This window comes from Acipenser ruthenus, chromosome 26 (genome assembly GCF_902713425.1).
Source record: "Acipenser ruthenus chromosome 26, fAciRut3.2 maternal haplotype, whole genome shotgun sequence".
NCBI lineage: Eukaryota > Metazoa > Chordata > Actinopteri > Acipenseriformes > Acipenseridae > Acipenser > Acipenser ruthenus.
Window position 1 is genome coordinate 23591489 of NC_081214.1, and position 24661 is coordinate 23616149.

Genomic DNA, 24661 nt, shown 5'->3' on the forward strand with positions numbered 1-24661 from the left:
TTTTGTATACACTTGTAAAATAACTGTTCTCAATCTGTGCTGCATCTCCTCTTCTGTGACTCCGGTCCACCTTGGTTCAGAACCTTACTGGTGTTCAGTGTAGGACGAGGATGCAGGAAACCCTGGTCCTACTAGCTAGGGTGGGGGTCTGCTGTGTATGGATGTGTGTCAGACCTCCTGTGTAATTCAGCAGAGGAATCAATGTCATGACTGATATATTTATATCTTCAATACGCGAGTGTTCCTTACTCTAACACCGATGGGGCCACCATACTTTTACTATATCAAAAATAAAAGCACTCCAGGGTTCAATAAAAAATACCACTTTTATTAAAATATGCTGAAACAATGTACCAAGACAGCAGCGCTTGGAAAATCCATCGTGAAAACCTGTTAGAATTTCAGGAAGTCCTCGATCCAGAAGCCCCAACAATTCACATCTGAAGACACTGCCGTTGTGCAGTCTTTACAGAAGAGTGTCAGGATCAGAGAAACAAACACAACAGGCACATAGTTTTACCTAAATGGATATTTTCAAGCTAATCCTCCCTTTGCTTCTACGCTATAATATCGCATTACATTATTTGGGTGCCCGTGAGAGCGGTCTATGATTTCTTGGTCCTGTCAATGTCATCAACGTGATGAAGACTCGCAAGAAAGTTAAGTCACTTGACAAAGTGTAGATTCCAACATGTGTGCAAAGTGATAATGACTATGATTGACTCGTTTGTTGTTGCCCCTTTACAGCAAATGTCTATTTCCGGATCAGCTCTACTCAAACTTAGCAGTGAAGGTGTCCTGCATCTCCTGGGCAGGTAAGCTAGCAAAGTGCCTCCTGAGCAACTCCAAGGCATTCAGGCTCCGGCCGTGCCTCTGTTTCTCCACAGCAAGCTCGCTTCGGGCAGCCTCCAGGTCCCTCTGCAGCCTCCTGACGGCCGCCTCGCGCTGCACCTGTGCCAGCTGCTCCTGCCTCAGCCTCTCTGCCTCCTGCTCCTGTCTCAACCTCCCCAGCTCTGCGGCCAGCTCCCTGTTGTGCAGGGTGAGCTCCTGGATTTCCGACCTGGCTTTCTGCAGCTCCTGGGCCAGGCCTCGGGAGTGGGCTGCCCTCTCCCGCACCTCTCGCGCCAGGGCCTCCAGTCTGGCGTCTCTCCTGCCAGCTTCCCTCTGAAGCGTCTGTAGATGCAGGGCCCTGCGTTCGTTCTGCTGCTGGGCGCTGGCCAGGTCCCTCTCCCTGGACCCCAGAGCCTGCTCCAGCGACCCTCGCTCGCCACGCTGCTTTTCAATCTCTTCCAGAGCCTCAGCCAGGCGGGTTTCCAGCCGTCGGCGCTCCGAGTCTCCCTGGCGCATCTCCTGCCGCAGAGCGGACAGCTCCTGCGCAGTCCAGATGCATGGCTCCATCACTTCTCTGGCGTGCTCCTCTTTTGAGGCAGGCTCCGTGCTGTTCTCTGAGGCAGTGGAGATAGTGCTAGTGGTGGTGGTGGTGGGGACAGTGGAGGACAGCTCCACCTTGGTTCCTCTCTGAGGATCCCAAACCATCCTCTTCGCTAGGCGGTCCCTCCTGTCCTGTCTCTCCCCCTCCTGCAGCTCTCTCAGTGCCCCCCGATAGATCTCCTGAACTCGCTCTGTTCTCTGGGCAGCCAGCTTCTCAGATAGCAGGAGAGGGGGTCGTGTCCCGGGGGTGAGGCTGTTCTCTAGCAGGTCCAGCGCGGTGAAGCGAGGGGGGAACAGCTGAGACACCCAGTGAGGCTCCCCCTCCTTCTCCCTGTTCTCAGTATCTTCCATTGCTTCACTCTTAATATTTTCTACCTGTCGGTGATGGAAAAAAATCCATTACATTAAAGCCATAAAACCTCAATCACCATACAGCGTGAGTGAATTATTTTCTAAATGTTTGTCTTTTGATAATTTAGAGTAGTTCATGTATACAAAACTCCAAACAGGTCGGTTGAAGGAATATACAGTAGCTTGCTGTTAGCTATCAGCCTGCTAAATGTTCGGCATTACGCTGAAACTGGCCGCTGAGAGGCAGACACTTACAGTCATTGAGAACACAACACACGGTATTCTCTTTTGTTTTGAGGTCGTACAAACTGGCAGAACGGAACCGATAACTTAAATCTACTACCAATTATTATTACTATCAATTATTACACTGCAGTATTATCAAACACAATATCCGGGAAGAACTGTCGTCTGTAAAAACAAAATACATGAGGACGAATTCCAGGAGCTAGTGATTCAAAATAAACATTACATTTAATAATTATACATAATTATTCCCAAATTAAAAACGGGGTCCTGGACAATGTATTTACTTTACATGCAGAGAAACGCCAAACGCATACCAGTATACTTTACGACACTGAAACTCGCCTCGGTAATTCTTGTTTCATATAATCAAACCTGCAACAGAAAACGCATGCTACATAAAACGTGTGTGTATTTACATATTAAAAAAAACATTACGTAAATCAACTCCACGCAGGGCCTCGTATCCATAGAGACGCGTACCTCACCACCAACTATGTGAATAAACCAGAGTGGCTCCTCTCTCCACAGAGTAAGAGTTAGTTGTTCTTCTAGCGCCCTCTAGCGGAGTGGATGCTGCATGTACAATCACGAGTGAAGCGTAAAATCTAAATGACCATAATAGTAAATACGACTACTGGGCTACAGCTTACACGAATCCCACAACTGCGTATAATACTGATCTTCCATTGGGGACATGCATCACAGAAAAAGCATTGAAATGCATCTAAACAAAAATAACGACTTGAAATGCTAATGTTGAAAAGGTGTAACACTGCAAAATAACTAAGATTAGACGCACCCAAGGATAAAAAACAATCGAACCATTAAATATATCAAATAAAATCTGGGAGAAAACTGAACGGTGGGAGCTGAGTTTTTATAGGTGCTTATCTTAACAATATCCCCATTTCAACATTACAATTGAATTGGTTCACTTTTCAACACACACACACACATACATATATGAAAATAAATCGTATTTATTTTAAGGTGATAACAGCCTGTTGAGCAACCTTGAATCGTACATTTAATTATAGTCGTTTTAAAGACAGATTTTACAAATAAATGAATATTAAAAAAGTCATTGTGTTGGCCCTTTGTTCCCAGCCGACTAACACGCAGGAAGTGGGGTGAAGGGGCGCGAGGTCCGGAGTGGGGGTAGGGAGGGACGGTCGGGGCTCGGGCTGTTATCCTGCTGCGGGTCGGTGAGGCTGCAGTGTGCGTGGAGATGCTCTGTCCTGCAGCCGTGCCACCCGGCCCGCCTGCACTGGGGTCCAAAACAGCAAGCTGGAGTCTCCACGACATTCCAAAAAAAAGTAAGGCGAATGAATGAATGGCATTTTGAATTGCTGTACAGGCTAGAATCACTCGTTTGTTAACTGCTTGAGCATATTAACACAAATTAAAGTTATTCAGATCAAAACTGTATTAATGAAACAAACAGAGGAAGGGACCGTTTACAGATTGAGGCAGTCTTAAATTACAGATGAAAGGAGTGCCATGTTTTAATTCATAATGACAGCGTAATTAAAACCAGCGCTCACACCAGTAGAAGGCATGGGAGCCTCCTTACAGCATCAATAGCAGCTGTCTGTGAGGGTTCATGCTAATGCCGGTAAAAAAAACTAATGAACAAAACCACTGCTTAACATCAACGCTGAAGAAGGGAAGTGCTTCTATTGTTTTTCCCTTCAGCATGAAGAGAAACGGGCAGCTCCGTCCAGTTTGTTTTGCGCTGCTGAAGCAGACTCACCAATCCTACTGGCAGCGTCTGTCCTGCACTGCAAAGAGATTGCCGTGATAATGTGATAGACATGCAAGTCGAAAGAAATACTCAACGCTCTCTGAACTCGTTAGACTCGCAACATGTCATGTGTGGGGTTTCTTTTTTTTCCAACAAAAATACAAAACAATTTAAATTAAAAAAATTAAACAAAGTAGGGCACGTTAACCCTTGAAATAATGCCTGCAGTTTTACATTTATTTCATTAATATTCAACTTGTAGCCTAGTTTATTATTATTATTATTATTATTATTATTATTATTATTATTATTATTTAGTAGTAGTATTATTATAGTGTTGTTTTAATAATAATAATAATAATAATAATAATAATAATAATAATAATAATAATAACTACTACTATTACTACTACGACTAACACCAATCAATTGGGTTTATTAAAAATACGCATTTTATGTTTTAAAACAAACAGTTTGTGTTGTCAGGAAACGTGTTGTCCTTAAACAAAAATTATAATAAACGCGAAGTTCATTTCTGCTGTTTTCTTCAAGTTTCCTTTTATAATTTGAGTACAGTAATATGGCTCTTTATATAGTCGTGTGGTGGAGTTGTGGTTTGTAACTAACTGGTTATCTTTATAAATTACAGCAATATTAGTTGTAATTACTTTACAGTGGGGAAAAAAAAACACCATTTGTAAGAATAATGATAATTAAACGAACGTTTCACTTTGAAAATATTTAAAGCAGAAGCAACAGATCTAAATAATCACTTAACAACCGAGGGTCTTCAGAACAAAACGTGGATATAAATCAAATCAATATTCACAAACACACTTTAGAATACTGAGATCATATATATTACACAACAGTGTAAAAACACATTTTCAATTGCATTGTGAGGACTGTGGTTTCTTCACATGCCTCATTTTTACTGCATGGTGTTTGTAGTGTTTGTACCTAGAGGAACATGATAAATGAAGCGTGCCGGGGGTTGCGTAACACCTGCATGTTTTTCAGGTATGTAACTTCATCACCTGCGTCACTGTGTCAACAACTGATATGAACACCGTGTTCTGAAGAGAGAACATTCTTGAGAAGCACTTGCATTTAAAAAAAAACAAAAAACGCGTTTCCCCTCTCGCACTGAAGAACGGATACGACTCTGAAGAGTTGAGAAATAGTTTTAGTTTGCTACAAGGCATGGGGGTTTCTCTGTGGGCGGGCTGTCGGTTTGGGGGGAAAAAAAAAGAAAAAAACAACACTGTTTATACGAATGCTTTAACGCTATTGCCCATATTTGTATCCAAACATTTTACTGAACTCGAATCAAGTTTCTGTTTGTTTGTATTAACCCTTCACATTTGAACATGCCTTTGCCTTGCTTGAATACATGTGCGTAAAATATATTTCTAAATATATGTGCGGAGAGGGAGAGAGAGGGAGAGGGAGAGTGAGAGAGAGGGAGAGAGAGAGAGGGGGGGAGGGAGGTCTGTTTTGTGAATGGTTTTAGCTTCGTGCTGAAGTCTGCAGGGTTACTCTGTGTCAGTGTGTGGGTGAGGGGATGAGGGGATGAGGGGGTGGGGTTGGGAGTGGGTGAGGGGTAGGGAAGGAAGGAAGGATGGATCAGGATGGAAGGTTAAAGGTCTCGCACCTCATAGCAGACACGCATGATGGTCGTGTACTCTAGAAGCGGTTCACCCTCACCGTGTTCTTATTTTATTGAATCTGTATCTGTATATATATATATATATATATATATATATATATATATATATATATATATATATATATATATATTTATTAGAAACAAAAATGATGTGTCTATTTATTATTATCCTTACCTAAAAAAATGTTTTTCAAAAGCGATTTCACTCATGGCGTGTCTTTGTTCAACGAATTAGAAACTTTCTCGTTCTCGTAACATGTGAATGTGCAGCCATTTCACTTTCAAAATGACCCATCGAGACCTCTGCATCTGGGTCTCTCTCTCTCTCTCTCTCTCTCTCTCTCTCTCTCTCTCTCTCTCTCTCTGTGTGTGTGCTTTAACTAATTTTGAATTATTCAAGCTAAACGGATTTTAAGCGGTAATTGGTTAATCATTTAAAATTTTAAATAGTATTATTTATTAATTATATTGAAAAGTATTTGAACAGTAATATAATTCGAACACACACAAAAAAAGTTATCAATTCTCATTCCAGCCGTTCACCAGTTTTTTGGTTTTTTTTTAAAACTAACTTATTATGTTTTTACAAAATAAACAGGAGTTTTACATAAGTTTTCAGTTGGATTATTTAACTAATAAATTGAAGTTTTCTTTGTATTATTATTATTATTATTATTATGTATTCGTTATTTATTTATTATTATTATTTGTACATTTCAATCACATCAAACCCGTTGCATTTAAAAAGGCACGGAGCGCGTTACTCGCTCTCCATTCATGTGTAAGGAATTCTAATGAAGACAATGAGATTGATTATGATAATCGCTCTGGGCGGATATGGTCGCTTTCCCTCCCCGAATCTGTTTGAGATTTTTTTGGGGGGGGCAGGAGCAGCATCACGTGATCATACCACATTCGCGCCACTTTCGGAAACTTTTCTCAGCCCTCTCCAGAGTTTGAATCTACAAAACAAAGGTAACGTGTCTTCATTTTATATGCGCAGTTAATGGTGTAATTAATCGATCGCATTGATTTAAAAAAAGGGGGGGGGGGGGGGGGGCTGTGTTTTTCTATTATCTCGCATGCAATGCTGAGCAGTCCGTGTTAATAATAATAATAATAATAATAATAATTGTGCAGCAGAAACAATGCTCGTCTTTCTTATTTTCATTGTGGTTTGTATATTAATAAAACACCAGCACTCGCTTGCACTGCCCATAATATACCGCATGTATGCATTTAAAAAACGTTGCCATTGTTATATGAACACATTTTTCGTATTGCTGTCATTACTGCAGCACCTCACCTGTTGTATACAGATGGGGGGGGGGCAGTCTTGATCAGAATGGCACGCTGTGTACCGTGAGTTTGTACGCGGAGTCTGTTACCATTAGCGATAATGTGCAGTGCAGTGTGCGGCTGCAGTCGTTGCTGTTTGAAATTCACATGGCGCCCACTGGATTGCTGTGTTGCAATCTGGACCTCCGTACATCACAAGCTCCGTTGTTGTTTTGCTGTTCAAAAAAAATAAAAAAAAATGGAAGAATGCACGCGTGCGTTGAGTCTCTGCAAATCCTTATACTCCAAGTGCCGGTTTGGGGGAGCGAGTCCCGCCGTGCAGTGTGGGGAGGTGCAGGTTACGGTAAGCTGTTTATTGCAGTTAAATTACAATAGTAACGTGTTGACAATGCGGGACGGGGGTTCCCTTTGCTGTGACTGTGTAAATAAGCGTTTCTAAACTAGTGTAGCGTGGTGTAAAAAATAAACATTCAAAAGAACCGACTACGCAGCCGTGTTTTATTTGGGGGGGGGGGGGATTTGTTTGATAAAATTGCATTACAAACAGTTAGACCCTGGCAGGTTTCAAGCACATGGCGTCAGTGGTCAATCTCACCCGTATTACTTCTACCTCATAAGGGCCCTAGACAAAAATAAATAAATAATAAACTGTTTGTTTCTGATTGCGCCTGTGCAAGAGAGCGGTGAGGGACTTGTAGTTTTCAGTGCTTTGTCGTTACAGATAACTCTTTTCTTTGTAATTAACTAATTAATTTAAAATGAGAGATGTGTGTGTATATATGTATATAATATTCTTTGTAAATTCCCTAGAACAACCCAGTGGTCTACTCTGGGAGCCATGTGGTAAGCATAGCCAGGTTAACGCGTGTATCATTACTAGTTTTATATCGATTGATTTGCCTGGGCCTGTGCAGTTTATAAGTAGGGATAGGTAGTACATGCACCTAGAAACCAAACAGTTTATTTGAATCCGAGAATTTCCCAAACGCTTGACTAATCTGCCTTGAACCGGTGTCGCTGAGTTTCATCCGGAAAGCCTGGTGTCACCCCTAGGCCCAGAACTAGTGTGTAAAAGCGCCGTGCTCTATACTAACACAGCTAGGGATGAAGCGAGTTATTTTGAAAAAAAAATATGCAATTAAATAAATTAAAATTATTCAATTTGTCAGACGCTGTGGTAAATATCAAACAAACCAAACAGTGTATACGCTGTTAACAGTGATGTATCCCTGAGTGATATTTCATAGTTTTACGGTATTGTAAGAAATGTTTATTTTTTAAAGACTGGTCTTTGTTAATGACCAGGTCCTTCCTAGAGGTCAGGTCTTTGTGTTTGGCGGGGTTTAGAGTCTCTCTTTTTAAATCCAGTCTGATCTTGCCTTCTTCCCCTCGCCTTGTTTCTCCACAGACCCCGCCTCCCCTTCCTGAGCGCCTTTCTTTATAATCCCAGCACGAGGGGCGCTGCACGTGGGGGGCTCCTCTGCACCTCCTCGCGTTTGCAAACCCGCGGACATGCGTGCAAACCGTGCAGCCAGAGAGAGTTCGTTTGGTGATGTTTTCAACGGAGTTCCAGGTAAATCTTTAATTGCAAAGGTCAGGCTTGGGTTGTGATGAACGGCCGCAAACAGTTTGGGTTTGTAATATAACGATGTGTTCGCTGGGGAGTTTCAACATGCGACCAGGCACAGCGCTTTTTGCTGTACAAACAGAAGTGTGTTGCTGATGAAACGTTTGCTTTTGTGTGCGTGTTTTCTAATTACGTAATTGTAGTCTTTTAAAAGCACATCAAAATCGGATTACGCAACATAGTTAAAAGCGAGGCGTCAGTGTGTGGAAGATGGACACGGTTTGGCGCGGATATCCGGTTAGGCATGATCGATGGGATTTATTAAGTAAACACGTTTGTATTTTTTTTTGCATGGGATGCGAGTCAAATGCTGGTGTTTTACAAACAATCGATAACTGAAGTTCAGGTGAAGATGTGTATTGCATGCTGTGTAACCAAGCTTGACAAGTTTTCGTTGCAATCTTAGTTTAAACACTTGAGCACAGTATAGTATATTTAAACAAATACTTTGGTGTCTTTATCAGGAATATAAGTAATTTTTTTTTGTAAATCTCCGCTTTCTGTAGTGTGGGGGGGGGGGGGGGGTGAATAGATCGTCCATTCTATTGTGGTGTGGGCTCTGAGCGGGAGATTGCGTCATTCCGCTCAGGCGCCTTGCGTGTGACGAGAGCGTACGTACAGCAAATCATTGTATCTGAAAGTTGTAATGATCTTCAGTAATTACACCACATATCAATCTGTTAACCGCAACGCGCGGGTCTGATCGACAGCTCTGCTCTATTGCCATTTAACGTTCAATTTGACTATTGGACCACTTAGCATTTTTAAGGAGATTATGGCGCCTATCTGAGCTGCCATACCTTTTTATTCTTGTTGCTGGTTGATCTTTTCCATTAGCCCCTGTTGTCTTTGAAACCCTTGATTCCTTCTAATTGTTTAAAGTAGAGAGTTATATTGACTTGGGATCGATATGCATGCATTTGTAGCTGGGGTTCAAGTCCTAATGCACTCTGCTTCCAAGCACAAGGCAAGCCCTGTTTGTACCATTACTGTGGAACTACAGGCTTGCGTTGCAGGCACAGTATCAACTTCATGCACGCTGAATCAGTAGTTTATTTTGGTGCGGCGGGGGGGGGGGGGGGGAGCTGGCTCTGTGAGCGTTTGCATTACTGACCCTGCGCTACGGGGTGCTGTGCAGCATGTAGAGGCTTCATTCTCCTCTTGTTGTCTCGGCAGGTTCGGATGCTTTGGAAAGAAGCTGGATGAGGAACATCTGAACTGACTCTGAAGGATGAAGAACATGGCAGGAATGTTTGTGCAAAAGTCCTTACAGTGCAGATAGCCGGCACTCTGACTGCAGTGCAAACACTACCATTGCCTTGCTGATTTGCTTGCTTGTGTTTTTTTTTTGTTTTTTTTTTAGTCCTTTTTCAGTGCTTTCTAGGGGACTGGAAGCGGGCGAGCGCGTCTTGGTGTCTGGCTGCCCGTCCTGCTGTGGTATTTATGTTAAGGTGCATCTAGTGCAGTTAGTGAACTAGCCTAGAATCTACTGCGCTGGGTGCTCCTTCTGGCATACATGCTGCACTGTGCTTCAGGGCTGGCCCTGGTCCGGTATATCAGCCTGGAGAGACGTGCTCTCTGTTCAGAAGAGGTCTGTGTGTGAGACCCCAGCCTTGTATGATGATGTGTTACAATCCAGTCTGTTCAATCTGTCATGTTTGTAGGAAGTGTCGTTTCAGAAATTGCTTAACTTTTTTTGTGTGTTAGGAACTGCTAATAAATTTGACTCTTCATGGTGTGAAGTGCTTGCTTTCAAGACCTGAAAAGTCTTCAGGTGTCGTGTTTTGTATGTCACTGTAGCTCACATGTGTCTCCTGCATCTGTCTCCACAGAGATTTGAGGCTGGCTGTGTGTATTTGCTGTCATTGTCAGAAAGCCACGCAGAGTGCAGGAAGGAGATCCACGCTTCCTTGCAGGGACTTGTGTGTGACCTGGCCAGGGCACAGAGACTGTCTGTCTGCGCAGCATCAAAGTGCTCACAGTGCAGGTAGTGGTGACTTCAATCTACTGCACAGTGGGCACTTCTAGTGGTGCCTGACACTTGAATCTCCTCCTCCCTGTGTGTGTGTGTGTTACGTACAGTGTGGGTTTGATTTTTGTGAGGCACGCAGATACCGGTTAGTTTTGCTGGTTTGCATCCAGCTTTGAGATTCCTCCGCTGTGCAAATCCATGCAAAACTCGCTGTGGCTGCGAGCAGCGTCCGTCCTGCTGCTTCTGATTTGCATGCTTGCTTTCTCACTGGGGTTCCTTTCATTTTGTTTATGCATTTACTTCAAATATAATCCATGTGAAAGATGGCAAGGATGCGTCTGCAGTGCTTTTGAAATGTATTGGGTCCAGGCCTTTACGTTGCTCTGGATTAGATCTGGAATGCAGAGCAAGCTTGCTGTGGAGTGTTCCGGTGTAACCCTGCTTGCTCGGGGACAGGGTGTATTGCTGCGGAGTGTTCCGGTGTAACCCTGCTTGCTCGGGGACAGGGTGTATTGCTGTGGAGTGTTCCGATGTAACCCTGCTTGCTCGGGGACAGGGTGTATTGCTGTGGAGTGTTCCGGTGTAACCCTGCTTGCTCGGGGACAGGGTGTATTGCTGTGGAGTGTTCCGGTGTAACCCTGCTTGCTCGGGGACAGGGTGTATTGCTGTGGAGTGTTCCGGTGTAACCCTGCTTGCTCGGGGACAGGGTGTATTGCTGTGGAGTGTTCCGGTGTAACCCTGCTTGCTCGGGGACAGGGTGTATTGCTGCGGAGTGTTCCGGTGTAACCCTGCTTGCTCGGGGACAGGGTGTATTGCTGTGGAATGTTCCGGTGTAACCCTGCTTGCTCGGGGACAGGGTGTATTGCTGTGGAGTGTTCCGGTGTAACCCTGCTTGCTCGGGGACAGGGTGTATTGCTGTGGAGTGTTCCGGTGTAACCCTGCTTGCTCGGGGACAGGGTGTATTGCTGTGGAGTGTTCCGGTGTAACCCTGCTTGCTCGGGGACAGGGTGTATTGCTGTGGAGTGTTCCGGTGTAACCCTGCTTGCTCGGGGACAGGGTGCAGAGAAAGTGAAGGTGCACTGGAAGGAGGAAGTGACGTCTTGGGTCCCCTGTAAGCAGGAATGTGGCGGGGGGCTCCAGTCTTGCTGTTTTCGGGTGGGTGGCGTTGCAATCTTATTCAAACGTTTAAAAATTGCACGGTATCCATCTGTAATCCGCGAGATACTCGCATCTCCAGGGCGTGTGGCAGTGATTGCTGGCCATGCAGTAAAATATTCAACCGAGCTTCTGAGTTACAGGCAAGTGGTCTGCTTGTTTTATTGCTTTTATTTAATTATTTTACTTTTAGTTTTAAAATAATAAATGTAATAATAAACATTCAGAATTGTCTGTGTATTGTTTTCAGTGTGTTACAAACAGTTTGCATGCATTGTTACTCAAGGATGCATGGTTTACTTTATTGTGATTTTTCAAAACTTGCTCCTGCCCTAGAATTGCTCGCTACGACAACACCTCGCGTTTGTACCCCAAAATTCTCAACACTTTTATTTAGTTAGTTTTTGCTTTTTTCCTTGTTTCTATGACATACACAATAACTAATGGTTTCACTGGGCAAATTTATTTATTAATGTTTTCCCCCCCAGTGTGGAAATGTACCTTTTGGAACTCGTGAGCACCCTCTTGTGGCGAGTGGAACAGACCGGGGACTGTAATGGGTTCTCAATATGGATGGAAAACAATGTAAACTTCAACTAGTGAGTCCAATCATGGCTCCAGTGTAATGCAAACATGCACAGCTTGTTCTGAAAAGATGAAGCATGTATGCATATTGAAAGTGCAAGTTTTAAATTCAAACTAAAAATGGATGTGTCTCCCAATAAAGCCACATTTGAAAGCTGGGTGGCGCCACAGATTGAAGTTGCCGGTTCTGTATAAAAGTCTGTTTAGTGACGGTAATGAATGTGTTTTTAAATGTTCCGGGACAGTCAAACCCGTCCTTTGTTTATTCAGGTAAAACCATTAAAATCAAGTTGACCTGGCCAGGCTACGTCATCTCACCGTGTGAGACGCGTGCGCCTGCTAATACCCTGGACCTGTGTGGAGTGGAAACCAGTAAAACCTGTTTGGAAACCAGTAAGATGTGCTGTCATGGTTTTGCTAACTTGTAAATATATACAGGTCTGTGTTTGTAAATATAACCACTGACCCATTTATATTTGCATCTTTAGCCGGGCGCCGGGTTTTTGTGTGTGTCATGAGTACAGTTCTCCACTAGGTGGCAGCAATTGCGTTTTCTTTCGTCGCTTAACGCGGCAGTAACTGTTTAAAAGGTGTGTTGTGCCGTTGATTGAGCAGCAGCTGTCACATAAAATCAACAGTAAAGTATTCTTAAGCAATTTCCTCAGCGCTTTCAAACCACGGGCACGGATACTGCAACAAGCCCATTTACATGGGGGGGGGGGGGGGGGGGTTAGGAGAAGTATAAATTAAAGGAAGGTGTTTTTTTTTTTTTTTTTTAAGGTTCTTGTGTAGCCGTTGAAACTCGCTACCCTTTATAAACAGTGTTTACAGTAAACGATTTAGGGGCAAATGTGTAAAATCAAAGCGACTGTTTGAGCAACAGTGAGGGGAGAGCATATGAATCCGTATTTAATAATGTGTTCATGAATTGCATTTTCCAAAAAAGAAAGCAAAATAGAACCATAATACAAATCCTAAATGTTAAATTAGCAATTCATACTAAATAAACTACAGATTATAATGAATAAGACAAAGTATTATTTAATAGCAGAATATTGGTATACTATTAATAATTTTTCCTATTAAAACCAATGCTGATAACTGTAATACTTTCTAACAATGTTGAACAGTTACACGACTGTAACTAATTGCTGTGAAATATGCAGCGACATATGTTTCGTTTAATGTAGAACAACATGGAAAATGGACCGGAATTTGCATTTAAATTGATGCTACTTTTCCAGCTGTCTGGAGACCGCGCCCTCTCGTTCAGCAAACCAACGGGAAAGCACAGACCGGGCGAAACAGTCCACACAAAACCGGAGGAAAAGCGAGGAGGCATCGGGAAACGGTGTGGCTATGGGCTCGAGTTCAGGTGAATGAGTAACCCAGGCTGCAGACACTGACCCACAGGGCACGGTCCTTACCTGAATCAATGCCACGTTTTAGTTTCTACAGATAGTCTGCAGTTTTTCAACCAAATAATTCGAAAGGAGTTCATGCTGGTTGATAAAGACAACACAAAGACGTCACTAATTAAAATTCGCGAGGGATTAAGAGCAGTTATACGCGCCGGTCCATGTGGGAAGGTAACTTGGTGAGCGCAGCCTCCTCTGATCCATATTTTAACGATGTTAATTACATTCTTGGCTGAGCACGAAGGTTAATTGTGAGGCGTTTAAATCAAGAGGGAGTCCCGGCAGACACGCTCTCGACTAAGCCGGGCGAGGATCAGGATCTAGGTACATCGGATCCTCAGAAGATGGAAATGATGATCGCTGTCGCACGCCGTGCATTAACAGAAAGTGAGAGAATAATTAATATGAATCATCTAGCCGGAGGCAGGCTTGCTCTGTGAGAGAGAGAGAGAGCTAGGAAGCTGTTTGGTTAACTAATCACCGTCGCTTTTGCAAGTGATCCTTCGTGCTTCCCTCTCATAAGACGGTGTAGGATTGTAAGGGCGCATTTACTGCGGTGCGTTTACACGCAGTTGAGAAGACGCGTATGCCTTTATAATCGATTATATTAGAAAGCAGCACGGTAAGGACTGTGTTATGTGTGACGCTCACTCCGCTGATAAGATTATAATTTAAAGCATGTCCATTCGACAGTGGCTTCATTTGTGTAGTTCATTTCCAATATGCGTAAGAACAGGGGTGGCCAAAGTTGGAGAATCCACTCCTGGTCTTTGTTCCAACCCTGTTCTAAATTATTTAATTGAACCAATTAAACGTGCAGCCAGAGCAGACCCTGAAGGACTTCAGGAGCTCATTTTTACCTGTTAAACGTGGAGTGGACTGGCTCTCCGGGACCGCGATTCGACACCCCTGCATTAAAAAAAACATGTCCATCGATTATACAACCTCCGAGACAGACGCGTAGCAGCGCAGGAAAGACAACGGGCTATTTACTAATAAGCACTGATACAGCTGAGACAGACGGATGGATAGATAGAGAGATGGATGGATAGATAGATAGATAGACACACAGATATCGTCACTCCACCCCAGGTTTGTGAACGCGCTCTCCCGGGTACGCGCATCCCGTCTGCCCGCCCTGTGATTTGAAACAGATTCAGTCAGCAGTGAGCAGCACCGCCGCTGGCAGCCGAGCAGAGAGCAGAGAGCTGTGCTGAGGACGACACGCAACGCAACTGCAAACGACTTTTGTTCTCAGTCTTTTTTTTTTTAAAAAAAAAGACTTTAACAGTGAAGCCCGACGCGCATGTTTTTGAAACAACAGTGCAAATATGCAGCCACAGAGAGGAATCTGAGAAGTTTTTGAAAGCAAGCTTTTTTTTTGAGCGATTAATTACAGCTATTTGAGTTACTAATACCTGATATAGTACTAAAGAAGCTGGTTTCTGAAAATAAAACACCGCTTCAGTTTAATCAGCTTGTGTAAGGATTTTAAATAGCCTTGTGGCGCCCTGGTGTGCTGTGTCTGTAGATAACTGTTATTACCGCTCTGACGCGGTCCGAGTGCCATGGCAGGTAGCCGGGCGCCAGGTGTGTTGTTGCTAGGGCTACTCCAGCTCGCGCAGTCCAGCGGGCAGGTACCCAGCTGTCTCGAGGTGCGCTCGTCCTTTCAGCTCCTGCACCCAGGGGTGAAGTGGGCACCCGAGAAGCCCGTCTCAGGTATGTACATTGAGCTGTACGTTATATTCCACTGTGTTTATAACTACATACCGAAGATTGACTTCATAACTTCTGCAGAGAACATTCTGACTATAAGCTTCTTGATGAACTAACACCCTTTTTATTTCCTCATTGCGCTTGAGTTGTTTCCTAGTAAATTTATAACAATGGGAGGAAAAAAGTTTTTGTTTGGAGCGAAAGCCTTTCCATAATGTGCTATGATATGCTGTTTTACAGTTCTGTAGTTTTAAACATGCACGCATTCAGAAAAGTCTATTGTGTTCGCATTTGCAAGAGCAGGTCTGTGCACAGCAACGCGTGTCGTTTATTGCTAAATCCGGTTCTGTAAACAAAGAATTGCAATGTAGAGTCTGTCAGGGTTTAATACTGCAGACTGAAAACACAAATACAGCACTGGATGCGCCGGGAACGGAAACGGTGACATCATAACCATTCCCTTACTGAACTGCCTCTATTGGAATAGCAGATGAAGACTGAAATCAGGATGTTTCAAATAGACCTGTGCTTCAGATTGCAAGTGAGATTGTACCTTTGACCTTGGGGTTAGAATCCGAATCTTAGGAGGAGCTGAGAATGTTGAAGGATGGACTGAGGGGGTCAAAACAGAAACACATTGCATTCAACGAAGTTGCAAATTCAAGGAAGTTGCAAATGTTCGAATCTGGATCATTTATAAGAACTTGGGTATATAAATGTGTGTGTGTGTGTGTGTATTTAGCTAGTTGAGTGTATTAAGCATGCAAAACTTAATTGCTGCTTTGCATAAATAATGGTGTTGAAATCTATGTACTGTGAGGGCATGTTAAGAGTGTGAGTGAGTGTCCTGCTGGTTCATCACACTGCTTCACCTGCTCCTTCATATAGGAGTGTGTGTTTACAGAACCTCTATATGAAGCTGAACACACTGTAAGCCAGTTACAGCACTGTTTGTCCCTGTCCTCTCCAGTTAGTAAACAGTGAAGCCCTGCTGGAGGGGATTCATTCTGTGTCTCGGTGGACCATGCGTGGCTTCACAATTCGTTCCTGTGTCGCTGTCATCTTGCACCAGTTTTGCGGTTGGATTCAGCTGCGTCTGGCAAATGAATGTAGACGTTCTTAATTGAAATTGGAAAATGGGAATCGCTGGTACAATAACACTGCTGTCAAGCCGTCCTGATTGGGTTTCAGACTCTGCCTTTGGGGTTCAGGTCTGTACAGGGCGTGCAAACGTGTCTCTCCGTGACCCTCCTGTACTGAATCTCTCTCGTCCTTCTGTGTGTGCCTCTCTCTTCCTTCTCGTTACTTATTCCTCTGTCTCTCTGTCTGGAGTGTCTCCTTGTGTGTCTGTCTTCCTGTTTGTCTCGCTCCCTCTATGGTTTCTTCTTAAAGTACATTTTAGCGTGTCTCAGGTATCACAAGGAAACTGACCATTTGGACGACCAGATCCAGCCTGTCAGTACATTTCAAACCCTGTTTCGTGCACCTCGTTGCAAAAAAAAAAAAAAAAAAGCAAGCTAGCATCATTTTATCTGTGGGACACATCACATATGTGCTTGTACCTTAAAGGGTTAATTTGAGGGCGCGCTGCTGCAGAAATAGTGACACCATGTACAAGCTCTCCCTTTCCAAACTGCCCTCTCTCCTTGTCTCGTCAGTGATGTTTGAGACATCAGACCTAGAAAACTGTAGACAGGAGCTGTGCTTTAGTGTGGAGGACAGGAGAGTGGGGCTGTGGGGACTGGTGCGGAGGTACTGTTTGAAGAAAGAGAATGGAATCATCATCATCATAATAATAATAATAATAATAATAATAACGCTGCATGTGGCACCAAGGGAACTCTGTGTGCCAGTGGGACCTTTCATACAGAATGAGAAATCGCACGCTGCTCGGAGAGCATGAAAGAAGAAAAAAGGGGAAAACAAAACAAAAAACCTCCGAGCCTCATCTATTCTGTGTTATTGTGTGTCTTTGAAAATAATCAAGGGTTCTGAGCACTCAAGGGAAGTCTGTTTCAGAACAAAAGAGACCTTTTGATATTGCCTTACTGTAAAGAAAACACACACTGAGACACACACACACACACTCACACACATACACACAGCTGGGGGCTAGGTGAGATAGTAGGACAGCACTGCAGATCTGGGTTCAAATCCAGCCTTGCTATATAAACAGGAGATGTTCAGAAAGTTCTAAGATGCAAGCTGCTTCTATTGGGCTGGATCTGTGCACAGGCACTTTTTCTGAAAGCAGTGAATCAGTTGAACGGTACAGTATAATGCTATCTTGAACCAACATAGCTGCAGGTAGGAGATGTTTACTTTGTTTCATTAGGGTTGGTAACACTGGTGGCAGGAGTTTGCTGGTGCTGTTGTTTTCATAACAAGCTCTTAATGGCGAGCAGCGTCTCCGTGTCTCTTCAACAGGTGCTGCCAGTGTGTTTAACCCATTAAATCTTAAAAGGCTGGTCTGAAACGCATTGCAAGACTACCATCAGATCAGAGGTTCACAATTTCTATTCTCTTAGCAAGACAGCATGCAAAAACAGCGTCAAACCATCACGTCCTTTACATCTCGGCTTTTTAATAATCTGGATGTCGAACGGGATGAAAATACTTTTCAGCATTTTACAAAACAGGTTCCCAGCTTGCATTCGCTGGAGAAGCTGGTACTAAAAGCTTTTCCCCAGATTGTTGTGCATTTTAGTTTTCAGGGTAGTTGTGAAAGAGATGCCCAGAGTGCTTTTCTGTTTAATGCAGCATTAATGAAAGGCATCTTTCATCGCAGGTGGATAGACATTAGGATGAAAGTGTCAATTGTTACCAAAGCCAGTGATTCCAGTTGCTAGTTTTTCAGTCTCCGCCTCTCCCTTTTAAGATGATGATATCGACTTCTTGTTTTCTTCCATTATCTGAAATTAGCCCCATCTTCTCTCTTTCATGCATTCTTCCCTGTGGTATTGATTCCAGATATTACGCTATCTGTTTAAACGCGATGGGCAACGTGCAGAGAATATCGGAGGTGATTCTGGTGCTTCACGCGTCACCCGGCGGTTTATTAGGAACAATAAAAGATGCACAGCAGTGTTCTGAGGCTCTCTACCTTTCTGTGCATATTGATTATGAAAATTGTTTAATTTAGTGTTCTTCGTGAAGTAGACACAGGACTGTAACTCAACACTGGAGAACCTGAAACCACTCAGCCTGATTGAAAACACCGTCCAGCAGTAATAGAAATAGAAAGAATTCAAATGAAACTGGAAGGCTTTTGCTTGTTTAGCTTAGTGTTCCTCAATCTTAAGATCTCAGAACGCTGAACTCATTCAGAGTTTAAAATATATGAAGTAGTCCTTCCCCACCACAGGGTTACCTGAGGGTTACCCTAGATTGCCATGCTTATTAATTTACAATAACAGCATTTACAGCACGTTGCCATGCTTTATTACACTTTGCTATGCTTTATTACACTTTGCCATGCTTTATTACACTTTGCTATGCTTTATTACACTTTGCCATGCTTTATTACACTTTGCCATGCTTTATTACACGTTGCCATGCTTTATTACACTTTGCCATGCTTTATTACACTTTGCCATGCTTTATTACACATTGCCATGCTTTATTACACTTTGCCATGCTTTATTACACGTTGCCACGCTTTTACGATGGGACACTTTTGCGTTCCCCTCAACCTTATCTTGTGCCATAGCAGACCCAGGCTGGGGTTCAGTATATAAAGGGTGCTGCTGCTGCTGGTCTTGCAGCGGGCTTAAAGAGGTACTGGATAACAAAACGAATCAAGTCTGGGATGTTTTGGGCGACCGTAATTGTACTTTTGTAATTCAGTAGTTGTTTAAAGCCAATGTAGAAGTTTACCTTGGTCAAATCCTAGCACAGTGTAATAAAGCATGGTAGAGCACATGTAAGCATTGGAAAGCCCAGAGAGGTACAGTAAACGATATTAAAAAGCAGAGTGACCGCGGTCAAATGAATGGTCAGTGTAACCATGGGAAAGCTGCGAAATTACCAGGCACGTTACCAGGGCACCTTTTTATAATGGCAAGGACCGCGGTGCCGTAGTTCAAACGGAACCCCACTTACCCAGAAAAGGCGTTCTCATGACTAATCAATGGGTTTCGGAGCCCTGGTACAAATTCACGACAGCACAGTGGGCTGCAGTGTATCCTGCATGATTGCTGTACAGATGTGACTGCCCTGGGAAATCCCATAGTGTTGTTTACTCTACCATCAGTCACCCGCGTGTCAATTCTGCCTGTCGGGTTAATTATTTAAACTGACAAGCACCACACTGGGAGATGCTTTCATTCCCCATCGGCTCCTAGAGCAGCCGTATATACTGTTGAATCAATTCCGCTACCAGCAGGAGGCTGTTTTTTCTAGCCTTGACTGCTATGTGTTATTGCTAGGCTGATTCCTGGTGTCTGATACAGGTTCGTTTTTCCATTGCAGTCGCGGACCAAAGTGTTGTATTTTTTTTTTATTCTGATCTGCATTGCTTTCTTGTACTCCCAACCTCCTGACACTACAGACACTGATTAAAAATAACAGATGGGCATGCAATACTGATGTTTAATGCAAGATACCTTTTAGTGCTTTTCTGTTAATTCTGCATTTCTATTTGTATTCTGTGGCATTCAGGCATGTCGTTTGATGAACCTTGGTGCTTTGTTGGGCTTGATCTTGCAAAAGAAAGCATCTTCTGTGTCGAATCGATTCTCTGCGCGCAGTTTACAGTGACGTGTATTTATATCTAAAGGCAACATTCATGTCACTTTAATTATCCAGTTTAATGGCTTGTATTTGCTAGCACAAATGATTCCTGCGAATCCAGTTCTCTCTGTGGATGCATGACCTTTGCATAGCTAGCACGGTGAGTGACGTGCCTTGTTGAAATGCAGGCTCGGTTTTATTATTTGGTACATCCTGAGCTGACTGCTCAGTCTCCCTGTCCCACCGAACCCTTTCGTTTCTAACATGAGAAAAAAAAACATCTTCATTTTACAAAATTTGAAACATAATAATGGATGGATTTCAGACGTTGTGCATCTCTGCAGCAAACGTTTCCACCCAAAGTCTTTTTCAGCGTCTGCGATGTTTTACATTTGACTTTTAAATCATATTGCTCAATTTTTTTTTTTTGTAAGGGATAAACTGTAATAAGTGGTCAAAGTAAGATGCTGTTTTCGAGTACTGTTTAGCACAAGAAAGTGGATTATTTGACAATTTATTCATGAGTTGCTCATCCCATTTTAAAACATTTCTAATTCAACTGATGCCAATCAAAACGCCAGCGACAAATACCATCGCTACTGCAATTAAACCATGTTAGTCTTAACAATTTAATACAGACTCTATGAGACAGGCAAACGGGCAGTGCACTACTGTGGGTATGGTGAATGGGGTTTAGCTGAAGAATCCACAGTCCTTTAACAAAACCACAGCTCTCTAATCCACAGCATTCGTTGAATTAGAAAATGAATCCTCGAGGATCAGTTATGCTTTAGCGTACCTCTCTGTGCTTTACAGTGTTTAGCTGCTGTGTGCTTGACCATGCTGTCACTGTGCTGTTCTCGATCGCTGTGCAGTGCTTTTGCGATGGTAGATGCTCTCAGGGTGCAGCCTCTGTTAACACTGTGATTGCTGGTTCCAGGGTCGGACCTGCAGGTGTGCCTCCCCAAGGGGCCTACGTGCTGCTCCCGCAGGATGGAGGAGCGGTACCAGGCAGCGGCGAAGCAGAGCATGGAGCTCAGCATGCAGGCCTCCAGCACCGAGCTCAAGTCCCTCATCATCCAGAACGCAGCGCTCTTCCAGGGTAGGACACTGTGCACGCTTACCCTTGAACGCATTAGCAGTGAGTGCTGGGGTGTCTGACTGGCTCAATGGAACGGAGAGAGAGTTCAGTACTGGGTGTCTTCGTGTATGGTTGATAGTTTAATGCACAGCCATGTGTTGGACGTTTAACATTTTTAACTGTTGACAAAAATAGGCAGGTCAAGTGTAGACGTTAGCCTTAACATGCAGTATGGGCCAGTTATTTCTTCCCAGTATGTTCCATATGCAGCTGCATTCTGCACACACACAGAGCCTGAGTGACTAGCTGTGCATTAGTCCTGTAGTTCTGTCTGCTTCTCTCTCTGTATCAGATACAGAGCCTGGGTGACTAGCTGTGGATTGCTACTGTAGTTCTTTCACCTTGAGTTTTACAGGATTTCTTTTGAAGCAGCCATCTATTAAATTGTGTGAAGTGAAAGGCGTACAGGTTGAATGCTCTGTGGGAGTGTTTAAATATAGAAAACAATATCTTTCATCCAATTCTCTGTAGAGAGAGAAACAGAAATAGAGGAAGGAGGGACCAGGAAAAAGAGAGTGAAGGAAGAGGGGTTGAAAGAATTAAACATTGGGATAGAGATAGGAAAAAAGAGAGAGGTAGAAAGAAAGGGAAGGAATAGGGAAAGATGGATAGAGATGAGAGGAAAATGGGCAGAGATAGAGTGGAAACCAGAGACTTGAAAGAGGGGGCAGGAAAAAGAGAGATTATTGAAGGAATAAGGGTAGAAAGAAAATAAATGATTGGAATAGAGTGAAAAAAGAAGGGATGAGACAGATTGAGGAAGAGAGAGAAAGCTAGGAGGGATGAAAGAGAGGACAATGAGGTGAGAAGTAAAAAGGGATGCAAAGAAAAGAGAAAAAAAGACTGTGTTTAAAATCCATCACAAACTGTCCTGTTGTACTATCAAGCTGAAAGCGTGTGGTGTCAAAAAAAGGGTTTGTTTCTTCTGCACCCCCACAGATAAATCACGATTAATAATAAATAAATACAAAGTTCAGATAAGGCCAGTCAGTCACTCAGTCATATCGTTACAAAAGAAAATGAATCCGTTTCAGTGTCGGGCTCCACAGCCGGTCTGTCAAGATGAGCACAGGGAATTCTAGAAAAGCATATTAAAAACCAAGGCCAATCAGGATCAACATGGCAAAAAGGAAGTCACAGATAATGAGAGTTAAGACTTGTGATAACCGTGGAGTTTATTATCGGCTCCCCTTTTGAGTTGGAAAGGGCATTTGGAAGACTGCAGGCTTTTCAAATCCTCCCGAAGCCCTGCCTCTTTTTGAAAGTGCAGAACGAGCAAAGACACATTGTGTGTGAGGACTAAAACCAACGGTACCAGAATAAAACTAGCCAGATGAAACGAGTCGAGTGAAGGAAGGAGCTCTTCATTTATTTGCTCCAAGCTGTTTCTGTCTAGTTGTTATAAATGTCAGAACTATTTCCTTCCTCTCTGAAGGGTTTGCCCTTGCTTTAAGAGAGCCAGCCTTTAACTGTGCGCTGTTGGGTCACTGCAGATCTGCAGAGGCAGCACCTCCATTTTAAATTCCATCAGGTAAATGATTTTATATATATAAGAAAAAAGTCAAGAATATTCCTTTGATAGTGAAAGTTTATTCATGCTGATCTGATCCTTTTGTAATTGGAAGATCAGATTCTAATTTATTATTATTATTATTTATTTCTTAGCAGACACCCTTATCCAGGGTGACTTACAATTTTTACAACATATCACATTATACATTATTTCACATTATACAGATATCACATTATTTTTACAATTACAATTACCCATTTATACAGTTGGGTTTTTACTGGAGCAATCTAGGTAAAGTACCTTGCTCAAGGGTACAACAGCAGTGTCCCCCACTGGGGATTGAACCCACAACCCTCCAGTCAAGAGTCCAGAGCCCTAACCACTACGCCACACTGCTGTGTGGACAGCCCTGTTAAGTTGCTCTAAGGTATCAAACACTAACAGGTCAGGGATTTAACCTGTATTGAATTCAGATTGGATTGACATAGCAGTAAGCACCTATCCATAATGCACTGCACTCTTTCAGGTTCGGCATGTGCTGTATTAGTGACTACTGACAGCATTTAACAAGGGCTGTTTTAACGTTGCCCTTTCAAGTCAAACCAGGTGTGTGTTTATTTACTGTAGTTGTGTCTGCATTCATGGCAAGGGTAAACCTTACTTTCTTTTTTTTTTAAATTTAGTAATCGCCAATTTTATTATTTTCTCCCAATTTGGCATATCCAATTATTTTTAGGCTCAGCTGTCCTCCGAAGCGTGTGCCGTCAGCCGACTGCTTTTTTTCACACTGCAGACTCACCGTGCAGCCGCCCAGAGCTACAGCGTTGAAGGACAACGCAGCTTACAGGCAAGCCTGCAGGCATCCGGCCAGACTACAGGGGTCGCTGGTGCGCAGTGAGACGAGGACACCCTGACTCGAACCAGCGACCTCCAGGCTATAGGGGGCATCCTGCACTCCACTCGGAGTGCCTTTACCAGATGCCCCACTCAGGAGCCCCTGAGGGGTAAACCTTTGTAAGGGGTCCCTGTTGAATTCACATCGCAGTAATCACTGATTCAAGCCAAACGTTTTATATTATACTCCCAGTCCTGCATGAAACCATCATCGTGAAGCAGCATTCAGAATGTAACCCTGGAAAGCTTGGAGGCTGTACACATGCACGGTGTCTCAGGAAAGCGCTCCGTTACCTTCATGCACAACAGGGGCTCTTTTTATTTGGGGTCTGGAGCTGGGTCTTATTAGCGCGCAGGATGATGATTCCTGTACAGCACTGCTGTCTCAACAGCTTTCAATGCTTCTGTACAATCAGCATGTGTCTCACAGCAGGGGGAAAAAACACAACACACAGGAAGCTGCTTTGTTGGGGTTTTAAGCTTGCCAGCCTTGAAGCAGCAGGTAGGCAGAGCCATGGGAATGGAGAGACTGAGTTTGATTGGCTGCTTTAGACTCCGAGGTGGTGAGGTCAGGGGCTTTGCGGGAGAGCCAAGCCATGTGCTTCTGCACTCTGTGCTCCACCTGGAATGCAGGGAAGAGGCTATTATTATTATTATTATTATTATTATTATTATTATTATTATTAATAATAATAATAATAATAATAATAATAATAATATTATTATTAGGTGATCTGATCTTTCCAGCTTTATTGTTGTTGTTAATATTGTACGCTGTCTATAGATCTCATCGTGTGCAGAGAAGTTTAGTACAATTGAAGTTCCTGCATTGTGTGTAGGGTTGTATAAGAGATGTACATTTGTATTATTACGGATTCACTTTGTTTATTTATTTGTAATCAGTTGGATCCACGGTTAGCTACCCAATTTGAAATGCTCAATTCTGAAGATTGCAATGACTGTTAGAAAGGCTGATGAACCCTGAAATCACATGCACGCACGCACGCACGCACACACACGCACACACACACTCAGACACACACTGACACTCATATCGTCGCACTGTAACGGATGTGAATGAATTTTAATGCATTCCGATAAAACGCTGACTTAGTGTTGAGGTGGTGAAATTTCTATCTTGCAGTAAGGAGATAATTCATTAAGAA

At 43.2% G+C, this 24661-nt stretch overlaps 2 protein-coding genes and 1 long non-coding RNA gene across 7 annotated transcripts in view; 2 read left to right on the plus strand and 1 right to left on the minus strand.

The window, feature by feature from the left end:
- Positions 1–240: 240 nt before the first annotated feature.
- LOC117412668 (coiled-coil domain-containing protein 160 homolog) lies at positions 241–2541 on the minus strand. 3 transcript variants are annotated; one of them, XM_059001160.1, is made up of 2 exons: positions 2374–2460; positions 241–1806 (listed from the first exon to the last, which is right to left on the minus strand). In XM_059001160.1, the coding sequence occupies exon 2, from the start codon at positions 1780–1782 to the stop codon at positions 772–774; it is 1011 nt and encodes a 336-aa protein (XP_058857143.1). In that variant the 5' UTR covers positions 1783–1806; positions 2374–2460; the 3' UTR covers positions 241–771. The 3 variants fall into 3 exon arrangements, with proteins under 3 accessions (XP_058857143.1, XP_033877106.3, XP_033877107.3); XM_034021215.3 differs by lacking the exon at positions 2374–2460 and adding an exon at positions 2467–2541 and having other exon boundaries at positions 242–1806; XM_034021216.3 differs by having other exon boundaries at positions 242–1806; positions 2346–2460.
- Positions 2542–6330: 3789 nt separating this feature from the next.
- LOC117411839 (uncharacterized) lies at positions 6331–10154 on the plus strand. 2 transcript variants are annotated; one of them, XR_009308952.1, is made up of 3 exons: positions 6331–6419; positions 8152–8316; positions 9547–10154. It is a non-coding gene; the product is annotated as an uncharacterized LOC117411839 (long non-coding RNA). The 2 variants fall into 2 exon arrangements; XR_004545859.3 differs by lacking the exon at positions 6331–6419 and adding an exon at positions 6777–7086.
- A 3194-nt stretch (positions 10155–13348) lies between these two features.
- LOC117430540 (glypican-3-like) overlaps positions 13349–24661 on the plus strand; it is a 58826-nt gene continuing 47513 nt past the window's right edge. The window contains exons 1-2 of one of the 2 annotated variants that reach the window (XM_034902822.2): positions 13350–15219; positions 20888–21049. In XM_034902822.2, coding sequence (XP_034758713.2) covers positions 15069–15219; positions 20888–21049 — 313 coding nt within the window. In that variant the 5' untranslated portion in view covers positions 13350–15068. Of the gene's footprint in view, positions 15220–20887; positions 21050–24661 lie in introns of both variants that reach the window. The other variant, XM_034902824.2, reaches the window with a different exon arrangement.